General features: G+C 44.9%; 1 protein-coding gene across 3 annotated transcripts in view; it reads left to right on the forward strand.

Annotated features, from left to right (window-relative positions):
• FHL5 (four and a half LIM domains 5) overlaps positions 1-22,426 on the forward strand; it is a 73,634-nt gene that overhangs the window by 45,811 nt on the left and 5,397 nt on the right. For all 3 annotated transcript variants that reach the window (XM_075597495.1, XM_075597493.1, XM_075597496.1), the window contains 4 exons: positions 10,703-10,874; positions 11,918-12,092; positions 13,942-14,111; positions 21,574-21,760. In XM_075597495.1, the coding sequence (XP_075453610.1) occupies positions 10,716-10,874; positions 11,918-12,092; positions 13,942-14,111; positions 21,574-21,760 (691 nt within the window). In that variant the 5' untranslated portion in view covers positions 10,703-10,715. The remainder of the gene's footprint in view (positions 1-10,702; positions 10,875-11,917; positions 12,093-13,941; positions 14,112-21,573; positions 21,761-22,426) is intronic.

Below are 22,426 nucleotides of genomic sequence, written 5' to 3' on the forward strand. Positions count from 1 at the left end.
ACTTATATCCTAAGCAAAAAACTTGCCCAGTATAAGCAATTATCCCCCACTGGGGGCCTTATGCCCCCAGCGGGCCCTCTTGCCCCCAATGTTCCCCCCCGTGGACCTTCTTGCCTCCAATGTTCCGCCCCCCCCCCCAGTGGGCCCTCTTATCCCCAAAGTCCGCCCCCCCCCCCCAGTGGGCCCTCTTGCCCCCAATGTCCGCCTCCCCCCCAGTGGGCCCTCTTGCCCCCAATGTCCGCCTCCCCCCCGTGGGCCCTCTTGCAACGAAGGAGGCCGCCCTCCCTCACCGCCGGAGCATCACGTGGGCACCAGGGGGAAGGAGTGTGTCGCACCAAAGGCTGCTTCTCCGTGCGGACCGCTGCACTAGAAGCTTGCCTCCTCCCCAGCTCTTCATCCACCCCCCACCTTGCGGGGGTGAGACGTGTCCCGCGGGGGACCCGCGCCCCGCCCCGTGCTTGCCCCGATCGGACTCCACGTGGGAGCAGGAGTCCCGGCACCTCTCCTCCTTCACCCGTCCCCCCTTTCCCTGCTCCCCCCGCGTAACCGCTTCCCCTAGCGTGACGCGGCGCCACGTGGGAGCGGAAACCCGGCGCCTCTCCTCCTTGACCCCGCTCCCCCCACGTAACCACTACCCGTAGCGGGAAGCGGCACCACGTGGGGTCGTGGAGCGCGCCTTGCGGGAGTGAGCGCTGGAGAGAACGCTGGAGCAGGAGTCCCAGCACCCCTCCTCCTGCTCCCCCCCCCTCCTCCCGGCGCTCCGGGCCAGATGGAGGACAGGGGCGGCCATACAATGAAGGTGAGCATATGGACGGCCCCCGTAGTCCCTCTCCTCCCTGCATCCCCCCTCGCCGCCAGTTCCAAAAAACCCACGGCAATATGGGAGGGGGGAGTGCCCGGGAATTTACCCCCTTAGGGGGCTTACCTTAATAGTACCGGAGAGGAGAGGGACCACCGAATCCTTGGCCAGCCAGGAGCAATCCTTGGCCAGCCAGGAGCAAGAGGCCGGACCTCCCTCCTGGCTGCCTGCTTTAACCATGAGATCCCTCCCCCGGCCGCTCTTGCGGCCAATCCGGTTCGGGTAGGCCGAGCCCCCCAGTCAATTGCTGTGCCGCCCATTCAGGCTAGACCCGCTTCATCCTTATCAATAGCGATTACAATCGTAATCCCTTACTACTGCCGCTTACTTAGACTGGGACACTTTTCCTAACTGAAAACAACAAATGGTGACATCTTAATACTATTGACCATACTGTACACACAAACCTATTTACAGGACTCACAGGACCTGCTTCTAGAACATAGGGTGTAGCTATACATACACTCTATACTCCCTACAGTGACAGCACAGGTCCCCAAAAAATACAGGGAGGGGCAATACCAGAGTGAGCCCCACCAGTTAACCTGTTAAGGCTGTTAAACCCTTTTAGAACCAGTTGTTACTGAGCTACATATACATTGTTATGAAATTATTGAGCTGATACATTTTGCTGTGAACATACAATACATTTAGGATATTTCCCCCCTTTTCATTAATTAGTAGAAGTCACACTGAATCTTGTTTGTTCATTTTCTATAACTATACTGTATTCATAACTATAAATCATAAATCTATTCAACATAATTTTCATTAACATGACATGATTTTTGTTTTCCTTGTTATGCAAGCTTTAAGGGTACTGGCAGGTATAATCAGATATTAGAAAAGCAATCTTCCAGTATTAAAATTCCACAAGTAAAGTATGCAAATATGTTTTCCACTGATTGCAGTGACAGACGCATTAATCACATATCAACAGAAAACACTGTTTTTCTAAACATAATTATTGACAGCACACATATTTTACTTCACCACTAATTGAAAAAGATGTACTGCAGCAAAAAGGACGACTCTCTCACAGGGGTGAGTATATAGTATGCATGCATTTCTCCACTATAACAGCATATAGGAGCTATGTAGGGAAGCAGATTGTTACTAATAGTGTAACCTGGCAATTATTTTTATCAGCATATGCATCAAATTTACCAGTTTTCTTTATAAAAAGATTAATTTGTTTCATGCATTTTCTTAGGAAGACAAGGTAATGGTGCCTCCGACCAAGAGTTTGAGATGGTATTATAAAAGAACAAGACATAGATACTTAGAAGAAAGGAAAATGACATAGTCTTTTGTATTTCAAGGAACTATGTTGAGATCAACATCGAGCAGAGAGAAATAAGCAAAGGGGTTTGTCCAAGGCTGAATATCTAAGTGATATTAAGGACTAAGAATCAAATGGCACAAGCCACAGAAAACTACAGATGGGCCATCAAGGGAACAGAGGGAGACAACAAGTAGACATGGGTTACAGTACACCATGGTAACAGGAGATACTGTACATAAAAGGGGATAAAGGTAAAGGGCAACAGTATAAGAACATGCGGGCAATAAAGTGTCTAAAGATACACAAATGTACAGGGCAGACATGAGGAGGATAGGTGAGGCAACTTGTGATATAGAACAACAGAAACAATGATACTCGCTTGTCACACTAGAGACAAATGTATTAAGTTGTGTGAACAAATACAGCAACAAAGGGGTTAACGGTCATTTGCAAAAAATACCTTTGTTTCTCTTTCTCTTGGGAGGGTAACCTGGGCTGTCATGGTGTCTGTATTAATGGGCAAACACCGATGAAAAGGGACATGTTTATAATTGAAGTGACTGGTGATAGTGTACAACCTCCGGGGGCCTTAGGTAGGTGCACTAAGGGTAATTATGAACAATAACAGAAAAAAAATCCGCCCCAGATCAAGGTGATAAAGAGACACTAATTGCATGCACACGTGCTGCAGAATGCTAACATATCAACAAGTAAACCTTAATTGTGACATTTCATAACGATGGAATAAAGTATGTACACAAAGTCCATAGAAAATAACCCCAACAGAGAAATGAGAACATAGTGTTTGGCAATATACTTATCTGTATGTCCTAACATCTTGATTAAATATAATATTAGACACCAATAACTCGTTTATTTGTCATTTAACTGCTAGTTTATGCTTATCACTGAAATCAGCAGTCAGTCTAGGAAATCTAACAGTCCACGCAACTTCAGAACAGGTAGGTGACTACACAGTGCATTCAAATCCCCTGAGAACAAGGACAATAAGGAAGTTAAAACTCAGCTTTTATTATGGTTTAATGAAAAAGCTTCCTGTACTAGGATCATTATTGGTTTAAAAGATCCAGCCCAAGTACTAAATGTCACAGAACCAGCTGTAGATAGTCTCATAAATGGATTAATGCACCAATGCTACACAGTATACAGTTTTCTTCATCCAAATGCAAGGTACCATCATGAAGACTTATACTGTTAATAGAGAGAGTTCCAGTAACAGATATTAAAGTGATATGCTGGTTAGGTATCTTTAGGCTTATTAAGCTAGATGGTTCAGCCCAGGGTGTAGTAACATTTTGAAAGAAGCTATAGAACTAGCTGTATATGGATAACGATGTCAGCTTAATGCTGCAATACCTTATTTCAGTTGTCTGAATGATGGTAGCTGCTACAATAGTTGATACTGTTGTAAAGTTTGACAGCAGTAACATGATAATATATATACTAATATGCTAGTTAGATACTTTGCTGTCGGCTAGCACAGGGGTGCACAAACTTTCCCCCCTTCGCACAGCTGCCTGCTCTCCTTACCAGCTCGCGCCCCTCTCATTCCTTGTCTTCTGTATCAAATGATACTGCGGAGTCGTGTGACGTTATGTTGCCATGGCAACGTGGGGTAACGTGATGTTGCGGTGTCATTTGATGCCACGTTGCTGGTAGGAGACATTGCAGAGGCCTCCCGCGATCTGCCAGCATTTAATTTAAATGCTGTGGGGAAGAGCACAGTGCCTCTGCACCCGCTGTGCCCCGCTGAAAAATCTTGTGCCACTCCCTGGGTGGTGCCCCCCCCACTTTGCGCACCCCTGGGCTAGCAGATACTCTATCATAGGGTTGCAATAGGAGTTAAATAGAATGCAGCCATTTTTTTACGCCAGCAGCAGGAGATCAGAGACGAAGACCACGGCTTAACCAATAGCAGTATACTTTTCATCATCTCCCTCTGATCTGTTCATGAACATTGTGCTTCATTATGCTCGACATTTTCCTTGATTCGTTGGCCCTTTAGCCCCACTAGTTGGAGCTTGTTTGTACTTTATTTAGGATTGGGATTTATTTGTGTACACAGGGCATAGGGAAGTACCATAGGTATTTTTTCCCTTTAGGAACGGGCCTGAGAAATGGGTCATTACCCCGAAACGTTGCCCCCCTATTTTCCCTGTTGATCTTCTCCCACCTACCCCCTTCCGCCCCCATCTTCCTTTGTGGTTATCCCTTGTTTCCCTCTCCCTGTCCCTGTGTGTTTCCCATTCACTATTTCACTGAGAAATCCTATAGTACAATGTGTTACCCGCGTGTTTAGCATTTTTCAAGTTGTATACTTCGTGCTTTTTTTGCTCTAGTATTCTTCTGATGTAATACAGCATATCAGAGATTCATCTCTCTCTGATGGGAGCCGTTTTGTGTGTCCCTCGGTAGGGGTTTGTGTTGTAATACACCCTCTGTTGTTCTCATCAGATAACAGTCATAAATAAGAAGAGAGATATCGCACTAGTGTGATATTGTAGGGATAATAAATTGCACAAAGTAACAAGTAAACAATTGCACTCACATTTGATAATGTTAAAAAAAATACGTGGGAGAGAACTGCTGAAGAGATCACTGGTCTGCTGCACGTGTCATGGATCAAACCGCCAAACACCGCACGCATCCGCATGGGTTACTTCCGGTTGTACTCCAACTATGGGCGGAAGTGGCTTCTCTGGTTTCTCCAGCTATGCACTGCCAGTCCTTTCAGTCTCCAGTCCTCCCAGGATCATAGATTCAATATGTTTCACATTGGCTCTCAAGAATCATATCCTGCAGTCTGACTTCTAGCTCTTTGTAGCCATAGATGGCACTTATCAACCAATCAGTTACAATATGTTAATTTACCACTTCAAGTGCCCCAACACATAGCAGTGAGTGCCAAAGGATAATATTCACTAAATTAACTAGTATATATAATATAAATACTACAAAGATACCATACCAATATATAAACAGTTAATACAATTACCATACATCTAAATAACATTATACAATGTATTTAAATACTATTATAAAAATAAATATATAAAATACGACGCAAAATATTTACTAGAGGAAGGGAGAAAGAAGGAAATGTAAATATAAGATAGGAACAAAATCTAAAACATACCAGATAATAATCTAAATAGATCAATATGAACCAGGATGCAAGATACAAGACAAGGAGGCAGGGATTGCAGTAAGCACTTTGCACAGAATGAAGTCTTATGCTCAGCCATATTGCCAACAGGCTGACTGAGCATATATAGTACCAGGGGCCAAAAGGAAGCCTGCAGGAAGAGAGCTCACCAGTAACCATTGCTGTGATAGGCAGAGGAGGAGTCCGCCGCAGCTGCGGTATAAGGCCTCGTTCAGGGTGCTGGCTTCGGAGGGAGGGCGTGCTGCCCTGCGTGCTGCCGTGAGAAACAAAGTATTCAATTTGAATACTGGTTGTCAGGGTAGCAACTGCCCTGTCTCCGAAGCCAGGAGTTGAAGCTGGCTACAGTTTCAAGAAACGAAAATTTCGTTTTTTGGAGCTGCAGCAGCGTCACAGGGACCTAGGCAGCCAATGAAATCATTCTTGAGAATGATTTCATGACTGCAACCTCGATACTTTACCTGCCGTGTGTAACCCTGCCCCCTCCTCAACACTGAAAAGTCTGCTGGGGGATAAACACAGATCGCCCAGCAAACTGCCGCCCTGCCTCCCTCCCGCCCTCCCTCCGAGTCCTGCAGCTGGCACCCTGAACGAGGCCTAATGTATAGAAGCCAGTCCCTGATTAACAGTGTGCGTGCGCCATCCGCGCCTAGAGCATGTGCGCTGTGCGCTGATGACGTCACCACAGGACCGGAGCCTGGAGGTGGGACCAGCAGAGTTCGTGCTTCCCACAGTGCGGTGCGCGTGACCCGAGGCTGACGAGCGACAACCGCAACACCACAGGACATGCCACAGGGGAGGGACGCAACGGAGCACCCGATCGTGGGTTGAGGTAGATCTGCGCTGCGAGGTGCGCGACACAGGCCATCACGGATTCTTACAACCCTGAGGTTTTAGTGTGAGACTCAACTGACTCAGGTCTCAGTGGTTAGTTAGCTTGAATTTTCCACAGGCCGGATTGGCCTATGTAGCTCACTCTGCAATTGGTCCCACACGCAGCATCCACGCTGTGATTGGTCGCCATCCATTCTTCATGATTTCCTATGGAGATGGGAGTGTAGAAAAGAGACAGCCGACCTCAGTTCCATAGATTTTTCTTGGACTGTGAAGATGGACTAAATGGTGTTCTCTGAGATTGTGCCAGACATCGTAGACGAGGCTGTGTGCCTTTCTGAAGTGGGAGATTTATACTTACCTTACTCCAATTTGCATCCAGCACTTCCTGGATACTCTACAGCACCGACAAAGTTTATTGCAGCAAAAACCGCCCGGCAGGATGCGTGGCGGCAGCGTGGAGTAGCGTTGACAAGCGGCTCGTTCGCGTGACGTCGGTGACGTCACAGTCACGTGAGCGCCCGGCTTCCCCGGCTTCCCCGGCTTCCCCGACTCCCCTGAAGGTTTGAAGTGAGGTAAGCGGGGGAGCGGGGAAGCAGAGGGGCACAGCAGGCACAGCTAGGGGGTCGGGAAGGTATGTAAATTGCGCGCGGATTGGAGGGGGGGGAACGGAGGGGACGCGGCTGGATGCGGCTGATGTGCTGACTTTCCTCAGCACCAGCCGGAGTAAATCCCGGTGAACCGGCGGCATTTGCTGCAATAAACTTTGTCGGTGCTATAGCTTACTACAGTCATGTTGATGGCCTCAGACACCTAAGTGATTGTAATTTCCTCTGTATTGTGCTGAAGTTTGTGAGTATAAGCTCTGTTGTGATTTTGTGCTGCGTCTGTTGGCTCCAACTGTAATAAAACCCATATATTTGATCTGTGTGTCCTGTCAGGTGCTTGATCCCGTGAAAGAGTCCTGGTCTCCTGTGACATGTACTATAGCATTTTACGAGAGTCTGCATTGCTACAGAATATATACAACACCAAACAAACCTTTAAACAGCACATGGAAAGCTACAGTACCTGTGCACAAAGACAGGGAAGACACCCTATTACAGATATTTTTTCTTGGACTTTTCATATGTTTAGAACTACTAACAGAGGAAACAAATACATCCATTATCAGACTCTGAGGTTACAATTAAACCTTGCCAAGCAGGCGGCTCCCCACCAGGACACCATGACCATGTACCACCACCACTGCCCCGCTCCCCGCCGCAGCCAATCTCCCACCCTGAGCGGGCAGCCAAGGGAGCACCGGGGACCGAGGGGAAGGAACACCCCCGCACCACCACTGCCCCGCACAACCACTGCCCGGCTCCCCCTTCCCCCCCACGTCAATCTCACACCCCGCGCGGGCAGCCAAGGGAGCGCCGGGGACCGGGGGGAAAGGAATACCCCTGCTACCACCTCCTGCCCCAGGCGGGCAGCCAGCCACAAAGACCGGGGCAGGAGGGGGTAGACACCACATGAGCAGGAGCAGCAGCAACACCCCCCCCTCCATTATTTATTCCTGCAGAGAAGGAAGGGTGGCTTGACTGCTCAGCGCCAAAAAAAAGAAAGTCCTGGCAGCTGCAACCCACGTCACGCCCAATCGGCCAATCAGCCAGCCAAGGGGACCGGGGGCAGGAGGCAGGGACACGCGCGTGAGCAGCAACACACACACACACACACTTACTTACCCGTGCAGAGAAGGAAGGGCGGCTTGACTGCTAAACGCCGAAAAATAAAAATAAAAGGTCCTGGCAGCTCCGTCACGCCGAATCAGCCAATCATCTAGAGGGATTTTTTTTTTGAGCAGGGGATTTATTTTGTAGAGCAGGGAAAATGTAACTGGCCACCAGTCAATTTCCACTTGCACCTGGCGAGTGGGCGACCGGGTTTGTTGAACACTGTATACTGGATATATATATATATACACATCCAACACACTCAGGTAACCTGAGTGTGATAACCCAACTGGAACTATTTGACTGGTACAGTGATACAGAGTAGAGACAGGTCAGATAGTGGTAGACCAACCTGATATACTAAGTACCTAATACACTGGAAGCCTAATGGTATTGTTGACGTCATAGCTTTTAAAAAAAAAAATGGAAGCCAGCACATGGTACTCCAACCAGTTGGATTGGGAGATATGCCATGTGAGGCATCACATGGTACACCACCAATCCGATTGGTTGGAGTACTATGTGATGGCTTCCATTTTTTTTCTGGAGACATCATCTTAAAGGGAGGGAAGCATATCCTTCCTGATTGGCTGGCTTCCCACCCTTTTTTATGACGTCACATCCTTTAAAAAAGAAATGGAAGCTGTCACATGGTACATAAAGAAGAAAAGGAAGAAGAAGTAGAATAAATGAAATAACTTACCGGAGACATCTCTTCAATCAACCGAGAACCATGGATTTCTGCGCATAGGCTGTTGAGGAGCATTGCGTCGAGGATGAACAGTTGGTGCTGGAGTAGGATTCGGAGGGTGAATTTCGGCAAAGGTAAGAAACATATTGATTGTATAGTAATTTCATTGTTTTATTTTTTTCAGTTGCCCATTGACTGCCAATGTGTTTATCTATGCTCCTTTCTCTGTATAAATAAGCACAGTGACAATCAATGCAGTTTTTTTGCAAATGTTGACTGCTATTTAAATGTCATGTATTTTATGTGTTGCTTGTTTTTTTTTTTTTTAGCTTGCCCGTTCATTGCCATTGTGGCAAACTATGCCCAAATTATGGTCATGGTTTACCACTGTGCCAATCAATTAATTTATTGACAAATGTTTTTTTTTATTGAAATGTAATGTATTTTATTCAGGGCTTGTTTTTTTTTTTATTACTCCTTTAGTGCATAGACTGTGTGGGTCTTAGATCTATCAGGATCTTTTTATTATATCATGTAATATATTTGTGTTATTTTTATGTAATATTGAGTCAATTTATAACTTTATATTTTCAATTTTGACTGATGATTTTCTCTTTTTTGCGCATCCTTTTTTGTGTACTTGTTTTTTATTTGTAGCTTGCCCATTCATTGCCATATTATCAGCATGGTTTACCACTGTGCCAATCAATTGGTTTATTGGCAAATGTTTCTTTTTTTTATTGAAATGTAATGTATTTTATTCAGTGCTTGGTTTTTTTTATTTGTAGCATGCCCATTTATTACCATTCTGGCAAACCATGTCCATATTTGGCACTCACAGTAGTGTGCAAAAATATCAAAATACACTTTTATTAGTATACAAACAATAATGAAAATAAAAATTCTAAAAAAACACGTAAAGTTACAGAGCGAACTAACCCCTTGCCAATGAAAAGAATAAAAGCTAAACAAGCCTAAACAAAGTTGCTGATAGAATGAATGCTAGGCAGGTAAATGTGAACCTACAGAGAACCATAAATCACAGAGGGGTAACACATGGTCGCTTCCTAAAATGCAAAATACTATGTAATACATGTACCAGTGAGTATCTGTGTATAAACAATGTAACAAATGTAATAGTAATGGAAACCAGATCTGAGAAATGTATCCGCTCCACAAAAATTAGATCACAGGTGTTGGTAATCGACAGTCCATTGAAAAAACAAAAGTCCCATGATATCTATCATAAATAAATATCCTTATAAGTAGTAGCCCTGTAAGGCAGCACTTGATTGCAAAATCATCTGAGTTATTAAAAAACAGCCCCGATTTTTTCCGGTGGTAGCACATAAGGTAACAGAAGCTGCATATGAACCACCTCCTTGAAAGTCCTGTCCATAAGTACTAATAATAATTGTAGCAATGGTATGCAGGTAGTCAAACAAAGGATAAGGCAACAAACATCACATGGGAAGCAGCAGCACTGGCGATGTAAACCACACCATCGGTTCTACTGAAGCACAGGAATAGCGAGCATTCTGTGACGTAAGCGTAGGACCAAAGTGGTGTTTCGCTGTTCTGGCTTCGTCAGGGGCCTGTCTCAGGCAGGCAACTAATCAGACTATTAGTCATTATTTAGAGTTTTTATATATAACAGTTGCCACCCTTTATTCATAGAGGCTTTGTCTATACCTGTATATGTATATACATCTGCTAGGGGGGAGAGGAGGGGTTAATATATTATTTAGGGTCTGCTGCAAGTTAATTCACTCCAAGACAACAACCTACAGTACTAAACCAAATCTTTTATTATCACCTTGATTATCTGTATATATATTTTTTATATATTTGTCTGCTTTGGTCTGTATGTATGGGTCTCACAGTTCTTGATAATCCAGGTGCAAAATTTTGCACAATAAACTCTGCTTTTAGAGAAAAGAAATGGAAAGAATAACTTGTTCAAATGTGGCAATTTATATAATAATTCAGTTTATACATACAGATAATTAAGGCTTCTGTTATTATTATTAACATATTTTAATCTTTCATACTTTCCAGAAATGTAGTTAATCTGAGACTGACAGATGACAGCACAAATCCTTATTTAATAATATTTTTTTTTTTTTTTCAGTTGACCAGTTGGTATGGCAAGCACTGATTTTGAATGCCAATACTGCAAGGAGTCCCTTTATGGGAAAAAATATACAGTAAAAGATGACAGTGTCTACTGTGTCAACTGCTTTGAAAGCCTTTTTGCGAACATCTGTGAAGGATGCAAAACCTCCATTGAATGTAATTCCAAGGTAAAGATTAACACTGCGTTCTTAAAAAAATCACTGGATAAGTAAAATGACTGTCTACAAAACAGTGATAAACTTTTGTGTTCATAATGAATTTTTCACAGTCATGGTTGGAGAAAAAGTCACGAAGTTATGAAACTGCACCAAAATCTGTCAACTGTGAATTTCTTATTTGGACAATACCTTTTTATGCCCAGTTTAATGAAAATCATTGTAGAAAAGAAAATTAATGAAACATGGCAAAAGTTTGTTAATTCACAGGGACAAAAGATGAATACAAATAGCCTTCATACTTAAGTTTACAAATGTAATAAGAAGATTGCAGGGAATTTTTATTATGAGCCAGGACACCTTAGTACATCACTATCTAGGTTACTAGATGGCCTGTATAATATTTTCACACAGTGCCTCAGTGTCATCAAATTAATATCTGCTATTAGAGTCAATGGCCAATATTGCCGATTCGCTCTTTGATGACTACAGAGCAGTATATCTTATTCAAACAATATGAGTTTTGTTTGTTTCTTAGATGATTGAAGCAGATTTGTTGTACTTATAAGAGCAGCTGGGGTGATGCCGCATTACACATATTATGTTTTCCGTTCTGCAAAACTGTAAAATGATTCCCTGTATGTCTAGTAATGAAAGCTGCTTTTTTTTCTGTAACCCTTTGCTGGCACACAGGCTTGCAATGGAAAGCATCTGACACAGGAAACTGTTAATTACGATGGTCGACCTTCTTGAAGGATGTACTTTTCTGCTTACCAGTTACAGATGCAGCCACCAGTATTAGATCACTTGCCTTGGAAAAGGGACTGCAGGGACCCCTGCTGTGTTAATCAGATGGGCCATTAGGAATCTCACGGAAATGTTGAGGCATTTACTGTGAGATGCCTTAGTTTTTACCCAGGCAAGTGATCTAATACTGGTGGTTGCATCTGTATATTATACTTAATTCACACGTTGAGATGGTTACTGATAGCAACAGAGACATATTTGTTTACTCTTTAATTAAAAACATGAATTAACATTTGTTTATCTTGAAGGACTTTGCATACAAAGACAGTCACTGGCATGAAGCTTGTTTCAAGTGTGTCAAATGTACCCGCTCTCTGGTGGAGAAGCCTTTTGCTGCCAAGGACGAGCTCTTGCTGTGCATTGAGTGCTATTCTAATGAGTATTCCTCCAAGTGTTTCAACTGCAAGGCGACCATAATGCCTGGTAACGTTACATTACAAAAATGTTTCATTAGCTAATTTGGGACTTTTCATTACCTAAAGTGAATTTGAATAAATCTTCAATCATCTTTCACAATGTACAGTATATGAAGTGAGAATATAACTGCTTGGCATTGTTTCCAGGCAGTCATACAACATAGAGAGTTCCTTTGTATACTGTACATTTTTCTAATCTTATACTTTCTGAAGTCTACAATACTTGTAACAACATAACCACATTTCTATAGGAAGAGTTTTGTATTGCTATATTAATTCAAGATTTAGGGCCATATTTACTGAGTAGCCTTCTGCCATAAGTCAATGATCCATAAGGGGTCCTCTAGCATCAGAAGGTGTCTTACAGCACATGATGGGGATCTTAAACTTATAATTTTATGTGAAGCATAATGTGTGGATAAATAACAGGCAAGGGGTTAAATCTGGCAAGCAGTCAATGAGAAAGATACTGTGATGTGTGGTGTAAGCAGAGAAGGAGGGCACGCCAATAAGATATAAGTTATAGGCAATATGTCCAACCATGAGAAATTCATAGGAGCTGGGATCAAAGTCCATGTACTGTAGATATTCAAGAAATGAACTAATATTAAACTAGATGAACAGTATATACATCCTTGCAAAAGGAAAACCAGGACTGGCGCCTAGGTGTAGAGAGTGTCACAGTCAAACAGGAGAGAACAGTGGGATGGTAACACCCACTGATAACCAAGGAAACCGAATAAAGTACCCACAAATAGCAGATAGCAAGATAAATATATGAAATATACCCACTCAACTTAGACAAAAAAGGAAAGTCTTCGTTTCCCTTGGAACGTGATGGATGGATGTGGTAAGGGAGCGGGAAACCATATATATGTAAAGAAAAAAATGGAAGAATAGTACAGCACTTTATGGCACAATAGGCAGTTTATGAGCAGTGATCCCCAAACATTATACTCACATGTGGAACAGTGAGTTAGAGCATGTCACACTTAGAGTGTACAGGAACAGTAGTCCCACGTAGAGGAACCTAATAAAACAGTGAAAATCAGGCAATGGTATAACAGAGAGGTTCAGGCAAGATACAATCTCACCGCTCCTTCCTCTCCGTGAGTTGCGCTTGGTGGGAGTAGGGACGCTCTGCCACAGGTGCTCTTAATTGCGGCCGCAAGAAACACCAAACAGCTGGGCGTCTTTCCTCCACGTTGTTGCTCCGTGTCTGCCTTAATTCAACGCGTTTCGCTAGAAAACTAGCTACGTCAGGAATCCCTAATTTTAAACTAGATGATCAGTATATACATCCTGTCTATCAGAAATGATCTATGCAAATTAGTCATCTGAATGGTACCAGATAGCTCAGTTGAAATGCTACACTAGGAACCTCCCTGACACTGAGCTACAGTTAACCAAAGAAATAGAGAGGCCCAATAAATAATATCCTTATACTAATAAAATACTTGACATTATAAAGCCACATGCGCTAAGACCACTGTGAATAAGAAATTATTTAAATACCCAAATATGTATATTTCCAATAGTCCAGAAATTCCAAAGTAATAAGTGCAATAGTCTGGAGATGCTGCTCTTTTCTTCAATAGAGAAGTTCACCCAAATCTTCTAATTGTGCTACAGTTGCCTAATAGGAAATATGTTTTTTTCTTATAAGAACTTAATGATGTCTTCTGTAAACACGCCAAGTATAGTTAATAATTTCTGCCTCACTCTATGATCAACTTCAAATTTAAATGATGGGAGTGTAAAACTGGCCTTACCATGACATAATGTTTTACAATAAATAAACACTATGAGGCTTGTTATTGATTATTGTTTTAACAAAATGTCGTCTTGTTTTGTAGGATCTCGTAAAATGGAGTTTAAGGGAAGTAACTGGCATGAAACCTGTTTTATTTGCCAAAGTTGTCAAGAACCACTAGGAACTAAGCCTTTTGTTCCCAAGCAGCCAGGCATATATTGTGTGCCATGCTATGAGAAGCTATATGCTCATCAGTGCAAGTCCTGTAAGAAGGTAATGAGTCTGAGCATATTGATTCAATTATCATTTAAAAAAGGATAAGAAGCAAATGGTGACACACTGTGTGCTCATTTGCATGTTATTTCCCAGAATTATTTCCCAGAATCCCTGGCTGCAGTGTAAGCATTGTATGCTAAGGCTATGGCCCCTTTGTCGGCGCTACACGTGCGCCTGCCAGGCTGGCGGCGTGTGCAGCTCTGTTCCCCGGTCTGTGCAGAGTTGCAGGGGGAAAGACAGGGTGGGCGGGACGGGGCGTGGTGGGGGGCATGGCCATGATGTCACCTGGCAGGTTCACCCTCATTGGCTGAATCGCCGGGAGCGTGGCCAACGCTCCGTCCAAAGTCCTGAACACAGTTTTCCTGTCTTCAGAAAAATCTGGCCGTGCAGCGCTGCGGCCAAGGTAGGTAGCGGGCCCAGCCTCATTGAGGGACAGTTCTTGTCCCTGCAGCGCATGCCATAGTGCGCGCTGCAGCAGGCAGTGGGGACCTAGCCTAAGAGATAAGGCTGCGGTCCCAGTAACTGCCACAGCGCACGGTGCGGCATGCGCTGTGCGTGTAAGCACCGCCCCTCAATGGGGAAGGGCCCAGTACGCACCTTCACGCAGAAGGTGCAGCCGCGCCGTACTGCAAGATTTTAAAATCTCAATGAAATTGAGTTCAAACCTTGCGACGGAGGAGTGGCCACGCCCCCACCGGCGGTTCACCCAATGAGGGCGAACCAGCCGCATGACGTAATGGCCACGCCCCCGCAAATCCCCGACCACACCCCCTCCCATCGCAAGCTTCCCTCTCTCCTGGAGACCGCAGATCGCGGTTAGCGCTGTGCACGCGCCGCCCCCCCACCAGCGCGCGTGTCACAGACATGACTGGAATTGCAGCCTAATGGTGAAAAGCAGGGCTGCAGACCTATCTGAGACTTGAATGTGCTCCCAAATGATATTTTTCTTTGCTATCCTCTATGGCAATAATTCTCCTATCAACCCATTTTTACCTATGAATTTCTCTTCATATGCTATACCTGAATCTCTTAAAGCCTTACTGGGCAACTCCTTAGAGTCTGGGCAGTCTCCTGGCCTTATAACTGAATTACTATATATCCCACTTTCAAACTGTCTACTCATTACTGGATAAATCACTGGTAAAATTTGTCTTCCTCTCGGTTTCCTCTTGTTCTTGGAGAATTACTGTGGGGAAAAAAGAGGGTGACGTGTAACGCCATCTTTAAGAAAGAAGTGCAGATATAACTATTATAGTTCTTATACAGGCATACCCCGCATTAACGTACGCAATGGGACCGGAGCATGTATGTAAAGCGAAAATGTACTTAAAGTGAAGCACTACCTTTTCCCACTTATCGATGCATGTACTGTACTGCAATCATCATATACGTGCATAACTGATGTAAATAACGCATCTGTAACAGGCTCTATAGTCTCCCCGCTTGCGCACAGCTTCGGTACAGGTAGGGAGCCGGTATTACTGTTCAGGACGTGCTGACAGGCGCATGCGTGAGCGGCCGTTTTCCTATTGGGCGATATGTACTTACTCGCAAGTGTACTTAAAGTGAGTGTACTTAAAGCGGGGTATGCCTGTATGCAGGTTTACTCTGTGCGCTGTGGAGGGAATCTTAGATATAAAATAGCATGTGTGCTGACTTGTAGTTTCTTTATCTGAAGAGATGTTTTGTATATACAAGCAAGATAGAAAGTATATACTGTATAGTCAACATCAAATTCTAGAAAATATATTAAAACAATATAATGAAATCCCCACAGTTCTATTAAACCTAGTACATAAAGATAATTGTTAAAGTTTAACCAGAAAGACTTTTAAGTCTTTGTGCTGTTGTAACGGATTTTCTGGCAAAGCTGACCCACCCAATCTCACATTGGCCCCTGTGGTCTAACCATTACATGGTCGTGTCTGATGGTGCACCTGTTGGCAACAGGACTCCTGAGTCTCCCGCATGATGTTGTGTGGGGAATACCAACCCAGGCAGGCAGCTGAGGTAGTGTGCTAGAGTCCTACCTACATACAGTGCAGCGCCTCCACCTCATCAGGATCTCTGCATCCGCAAGGAGATGGTTCTGATGAGGAACTCCTTCTGGGTGGTGCCTTCCGCTGGAGAGTAACTTCAGTCTCACACAGTGGAGTTGATTTAGAACTGGACATCTTTATTGTCTTCATAGCTGCCCTTCACAGCCAGCAACTCAGCCGCTCATCTTGGCTGGTACTTCCCTTTGAAAGGTATGCTCTGTTAATGAAGTGGAATCACCTCCTGTGCCAGGTCCCTGGACACAGTGTAGGCCCAGCCAGCCTGGCTGCTGCTGGGCCCTCAATTAGAGCAGTGTCGCTAGTTGCTTCACTAGTACACTCTGGCCTTCTGCTCTGCTCAACCTTGTAGAACTACTAACTTTGGACAGTGCTGTGCCTTATATACCTCAGGAACCTGGCACATCTCTGATGTCACTAACGGTGGACTCAGAGCATGTTACCACTCCCCTTGGATACATATGACACCTCACCAGGGTGTGAGGGCAAACCTCCATGATGGATGCTGGCAAACCTGTACTTACCAGGCTTACTGCCAGCATGAGGGAAAACTGTAGGCCATTTAACAACTGGCTACATTCTCCCCCTGGTGAATCCCAACGGCCCGTCTGGGACCTAAATTTGGTGTACCTTCGTCCAGGAAGCACTGCAAAACATAATTATAACACAAATTTACATTATACAGTTTTCGTTCTTATACATAATTTCTTCAGTGCTGGCTGACCAGCAGATGGCACTGTACTAGAAACAGACCCCCCCTAACCCCTATACCTAATAATAGTGCCTGGGGTCTGGTTTCTTCACTCCCCTGCCAGCTACGTAGGTTACCGTTATACTGTACTCCCAAGGGGAGCCATTCTCGGGCCTATATACTGCTTTGTGCATGTATATGCTGCGCCCTATACTCCACACCCTCATTAGCTGTGAGATTCTCTCTTCTGCTCTTCTTCCAGTAATATCGCCCACTTTATTTACAATGTACATTTCAATAGTCTCCCTTAACCATCCATCCCTCTGTTCCTCTATCTCCTGCATGAGGGGTTCAGGGACGTAGGGGTACTCCAGTCCATGGGAATTTTTATAACGGGTCACTATGGCCCGTTCCGCCCGGCTTGTCTGGATCAACCTAGCGCCACCTGCCCTCCCTGGCACCACCCATGACAAGGGCTCATGGGGCTCGACCGGATCCCTCAACCTACTGGGTCCCTGTGGGTCCACTACCCCTGAACTGATATCATACAGTCGAAGCCTCATTTCCTCCTGTCGAGCTTCCTCGGTAAATTCCCCGGGGGCCCACCAATAGTCCACTACCCCATCTTGATTCAAGATGAACCGGGTACGGTCCAACCAGGCCTCGTACCCCTCGAAAGTGGGTGCCCATCACCGGGTCTCCCTAACCTCCTCGGGAACCGGTACTACAACCGCTCTCTCCTCTGATTCCCCTTCTATCTCTCCCCCCGAGGATATCCCAGAGGTACCTGTTGATCGAGATTGGGACCCTAATCTCTTGGGCCTACTAATCACCTGCACGCTGACGGAGCTAGGGCAATCACTCGACACGGACACTTGGCGAGCATATCTCCCCCCCACCCCCCGACCCATCATCCGACGTAAAACAGTCCAAGCTCTCCCCAGTCCTTTCATCTGATGGGGTTCGGGACTCCCCAGACAACCCTTGGCTGGATGGGGACCCATATGAAAAGGTGATAGGGGCAGGGGCTTTAACTACGGCCGGGGGTTGGGCATAGGGATGGGCTATCGGCATCCGCGGGGCTACGACCCGCACTTCGGCGCTACCTGGCCCGGTGCTATCGGTCTTGCCCTCCGGTTCTCTTGTCTCGCTGCTCCCAGGCTTCCGCAGGGCCTGCCAGCTCTTCTTGGACCCAGGTGACCTGGTACCACTGCTCGATCGCGAGGTCGACGCCATCTTCCAGCCGGCTCCGCTATGGCCACCGGAAGTGAGGTCATCCATTTCACGGCACTCGTCGCCATCTTGGGTTGGGTCCCCAATCGGGACCTCTTCCTCCACTACGACATCTGGAAGGGCGGCTTCCGCTCGTGGCTCCGCTCGGGCCTGGTCTGGGCCTCTCTCCGCCGCTACCACCGCCATCGCCTGAAGGGGCCAAGAGGGTCTCTTACCGTTCCGTCGACGTGGGATGGTTCCTTCTCCGACTGCTCCGCCATCGGATCCACTAGTCACCACGTCCGTGGGACTCCGTTTCTCCAGCTGCCGCTGCACAGGCGACACGTGGCTCCGCTCGGTCGCAACACAGGTTAGGAACCTGGCACATCTCTGATGTCACTAACGGTGGACTCAGAGCATGTTACCACTCCCCTTGGATACATATGACACCTCACCAGGGTGTGAGGGCAAACCTCCATGATGGATGCTGGCAACCCTGTGCTTACCAGGCTTACTGCCAGCATGAGGGAAAACTGTAGGCCATTTAACAACATGGCTACACTGTCTTTTAAGAAAGTTATCAAACAATATTACAAAAGATGTTCCCACTTGTTTCTGAATATGTCCTCCAGTGCTGCTTATTTGGAATAGGCTCTCCATGAGAGCTTTAAAAATGAAAAACTGTAAAGGAAAAGAAGCGCAGAGAGGGAGATGATAGTGTAGTATATTTTTTTTTTGTTGGTTATAAGGTACATTAGATACACTCACAAGCATAATACAGTATTGTAGTCAGGTCTCCCTTTCCCTCCCTTACCTCGGGCGCGGTAAGGGGGAGGCTATGGCGGTGCAGCATGCGGGCAGTTTCGGGGCCATTAGGGACTGCAGGCGGTCAGTGGGGCGACCGGGTCGCCGAAGCTCTGCAGCGGACGTCGGGAAAGGGCGCCGCCATCTTGCCACTAGTCGCGTATGCGCAGTGGGAGGCCCGTGCATGTGCAGTGCCCAATTAGTTGCGGTGGCCATTAAGGAGGCTCGGCAAGGGACTACAAGTCCCAGCAGCCACTGGGGCTGCCGAACACATGCCGCAGGAAAGCGCATAGGGCTCCTGGACCCACAGAGGACCAATATAGATACATTTGGCGCGCTTGGCACCACACGTCAGTCGGGAGCAGGACAGCAAGCAATGAGGTAAGGTCTGGGGAGAAGTACTCCGCTGGACTAGGCCAGATACCCCCTTAGGTCCCAGTTAGACCCCATCACTATTAGCTTGTGTGCTGTAGGAAAGTCCCCAAGACAGGGACGCTCCCCTTAGCACATTAGTGGCAGTCAGCAAATTTATGATGGATGCACGCGGTGTGCGCAGCCTGCGGTGTGGGACCATACCCAGGCCCTACTAAGAGACTCTTAAAGGTGAGACAGTCCAGCGGGAGTTCACACCACGAAGAGGCAGACACCGTCGTTGGCCAGACTGAACTGACTTACATCAGGGATCAGACGGATTAATGTGCTATTCAGCAGTACCTGGGTACTGGAGTGCCCGGGAAGGCATACCATCTAAGTGCACCAACAGTTCTCAGGGGTAGCGCTTCTCCCCTACACTTTGGGTGAGGACTGATGTTGTGGGACGGACACTGGGACACTAGTGCCACCACACCCCAAGTACTGTGGGGATACGCCACGTGGTTAATATTGTGTTGTGTAGTTACTGTGTTGATTATATGTTCAAATATTCCTTTGAAACTTAGCTTTTTTCTGCTCTTAATAAAGGTCTGTCTGTCTGAAAAATCAAGTCTCTTTTTGCCTACCGGCAGGTGTCATTCTGTTATATCTTTTTATATTGTAGCTCTATTTTTTTGTATATCCTTTCTATGCACGGTTTTACTTTTTTATGTGTATTCATGCATGGTTTGATTTTTTTTATTCTATTGTAAGAGTTTAGTCCAATTTAAATCTATTTATATATGATGACTTAAGTGGTTGTTTGTTTTTTTCTCTTGACAACATTTCCCTTTACATTTCTATTGTGTCCAAAGTATACCTTGTAACCAACTAAAAATAATACACTACACATCCTCTCACTGTCTGCGCTTCTTTTGCTTTACAGTTTTACAACTACTATAGTGTACTAAGTATACTATAGTGAAATAAAGTATAAATAAAAACAAAGGCCCTTCCAAAAGTGAAAAAACATATTGCTATTGAGCGCGCTGTCCCTCCAAGTGACTCCCCCCTCGGCTGTCTGGTTCCACCCCGCAGCTCCTCGTCTCCCGTGATCAGCGGGGCACACTCAGCGAACAAAAGAACAAAAATAGGAGCGCATGAAATGAAACCAAGAAAAGCCGAAATTATTACATGTATTTTATATCATAAATGGATAATTATCATAAAAACAATGTGAAGTTAACATCACAGCAATAGTAACGATGCATAAAAAAAACAAAAATGTAATGTTAACCCAGTTTTACTTTCATAAAAAGCATACTGTACCTTTAATCATCACACTTGATTATTAGTGATGGGAGAATGATGTCACAATATCTTAGGATAATGTACAGTCACCTTAAAATAACGTGACATTACCCCAACGAGCTCAAGTTCAGCCATTTTCGATTTGACTATTTTAGTGAATAGGGCATCATCTCACTGAAAATTGTGTTCCAGTTTTAGGTGACGTTGCGTTATTTGCCCACATTTAATGGCGCTTAATTAATCTGAACCACTTGTTGCGTTGTATTTGTAGTTTTTGCATTATCAGACCAAGGTTAAGGATCATCTCAAAATCTACCAAACTTTGACTTTTGTTTTTAGAGATCTCCTGACTTCTGGAGCTATTTTATTTTCCAGCTCTCCGCTTCTTAGAGAAGGAAAAACAGCTGTCCATACCCCAGTCAATAGAGGCCCTGGCCCTACAGTATAAAGCACCAGCAGAATGCTAATGGTTTGAAATCTTCAGATTGTTCACAGTTGACATCCTTCCAAAAGCTGATAGTTGATCTATAACAGGAGTGGGCAACTCCAATCCTCAAAGGCCACAAACAGGTAAGGTTTTCAGGATATCCCTGCTTCAGCCCAGGTGGCTTAGTCTTCAACTGAGCCACTGATTGAACCACCCGTGCTGAGGCAGGTATTCCCTGAAAACCTGACCTGTTGGTGGCCCTCGAGCACTAGAGTTGCCCACTCCTGATCTATAAGGTACATGGCTCTCAGAACACTAAGGGGCACATGCATCAAGTGCCAGTACAGGTTATTACTGCACCGATGTTAACTCCCATTTAAGTCAATAGGAGCTATGGGGCACATGCTCCTAAGGGAGTAATTCATTAAACAGTGACAGTGTCGATTGGGACTCTCTCGCATGGAAACTCCAATTGACTTCACTATCGCAGTTCAATGAAAAAACCCCTAAGAGATGCCTGCAAAACATCTTGCATCCAACTGCCCTCACAACTTTCTTAATACATGTAAATATGTTGTCCAAGAGTAAGACTTTTCTCTTTTAAATCAGGCAATCACCACAGGTGAGGTTTCTTTCCAAGAGCAGCAATGGCACAATGATTGCTTTCTGTGCACTAACTGTAACAAAAAACTGGCTGGAGAAAAGTTTACTTCACGAGAGGAATCTCCATACTGTATGGACTGTTTCAGTATCCTATATGCGACAAAATGCACTGCTTGTGCTAAGCCTATTACTGGTGAGTGTAACATGAGCTCAGTCATTTGGTAAGGAGCTGGAAGTGTATTCATGTGCATTTGTCATTATTTTAATTTGGTGCATGCTCTGCTCATAATTTGTGCGGAGAGAAAACCTTACACCATAAGGTGACAGAGAATACCAACGCAGAAAACCGTCCAGAAAAGTAAGGCAAGTTGCAAATGTTTTACTACGTAGAAGTGCGCAAATATGCAAATGCAACTACACCCTAACTCCTGCCACTTCCTCCATAAATCCCACATTTTGTCGCAGGCAGATGCAGACGTATGGCAAAATGGCGCTACTAAGATTAATACATAGACTTATCCTGGTGTGGGTATATTTTAGCGCAGCTTGCGACAAAATAACGATTTTGCCCGTTGATACATAAAGCCAAAAGTATAAAAACGTCATAATGAAAATCAACAAAATACAACGGCAAATAAAAAAGTTTGTTTAAATGACCTATTGGTTCTTGATAAATAACAGCATATAATGATAAAGTAGAAGAGATCCTTATTTTTATATGACATGCTGTATAGCTTCTTCAGCCCACTCACTGGGAGTGTGACATTTTCATTGTTGCAATGATTCTTGGAAGGTTTTTATGTTTAATCTTAACGCCGCAATGAGCTTTGTAGATAAATTCTCCCAGTGGCAGAAATGG

The sequence above is a fragment of the Ascaphus truei genome, chromosome 4 (genome assembly GCF_040206685.1).
Source record: "Ascaphus truei isolate aAscTru1 chromosome 4, aAscTru1.hap1, whole genome shotgun sequence".
Taxonomy (NCBI): domain Eukaryota; kingdom Metazoa; phylum Chordata; class Amphibia; order Anura; family Ascaphidae; genus Ascaphus; species Ascaphus truei.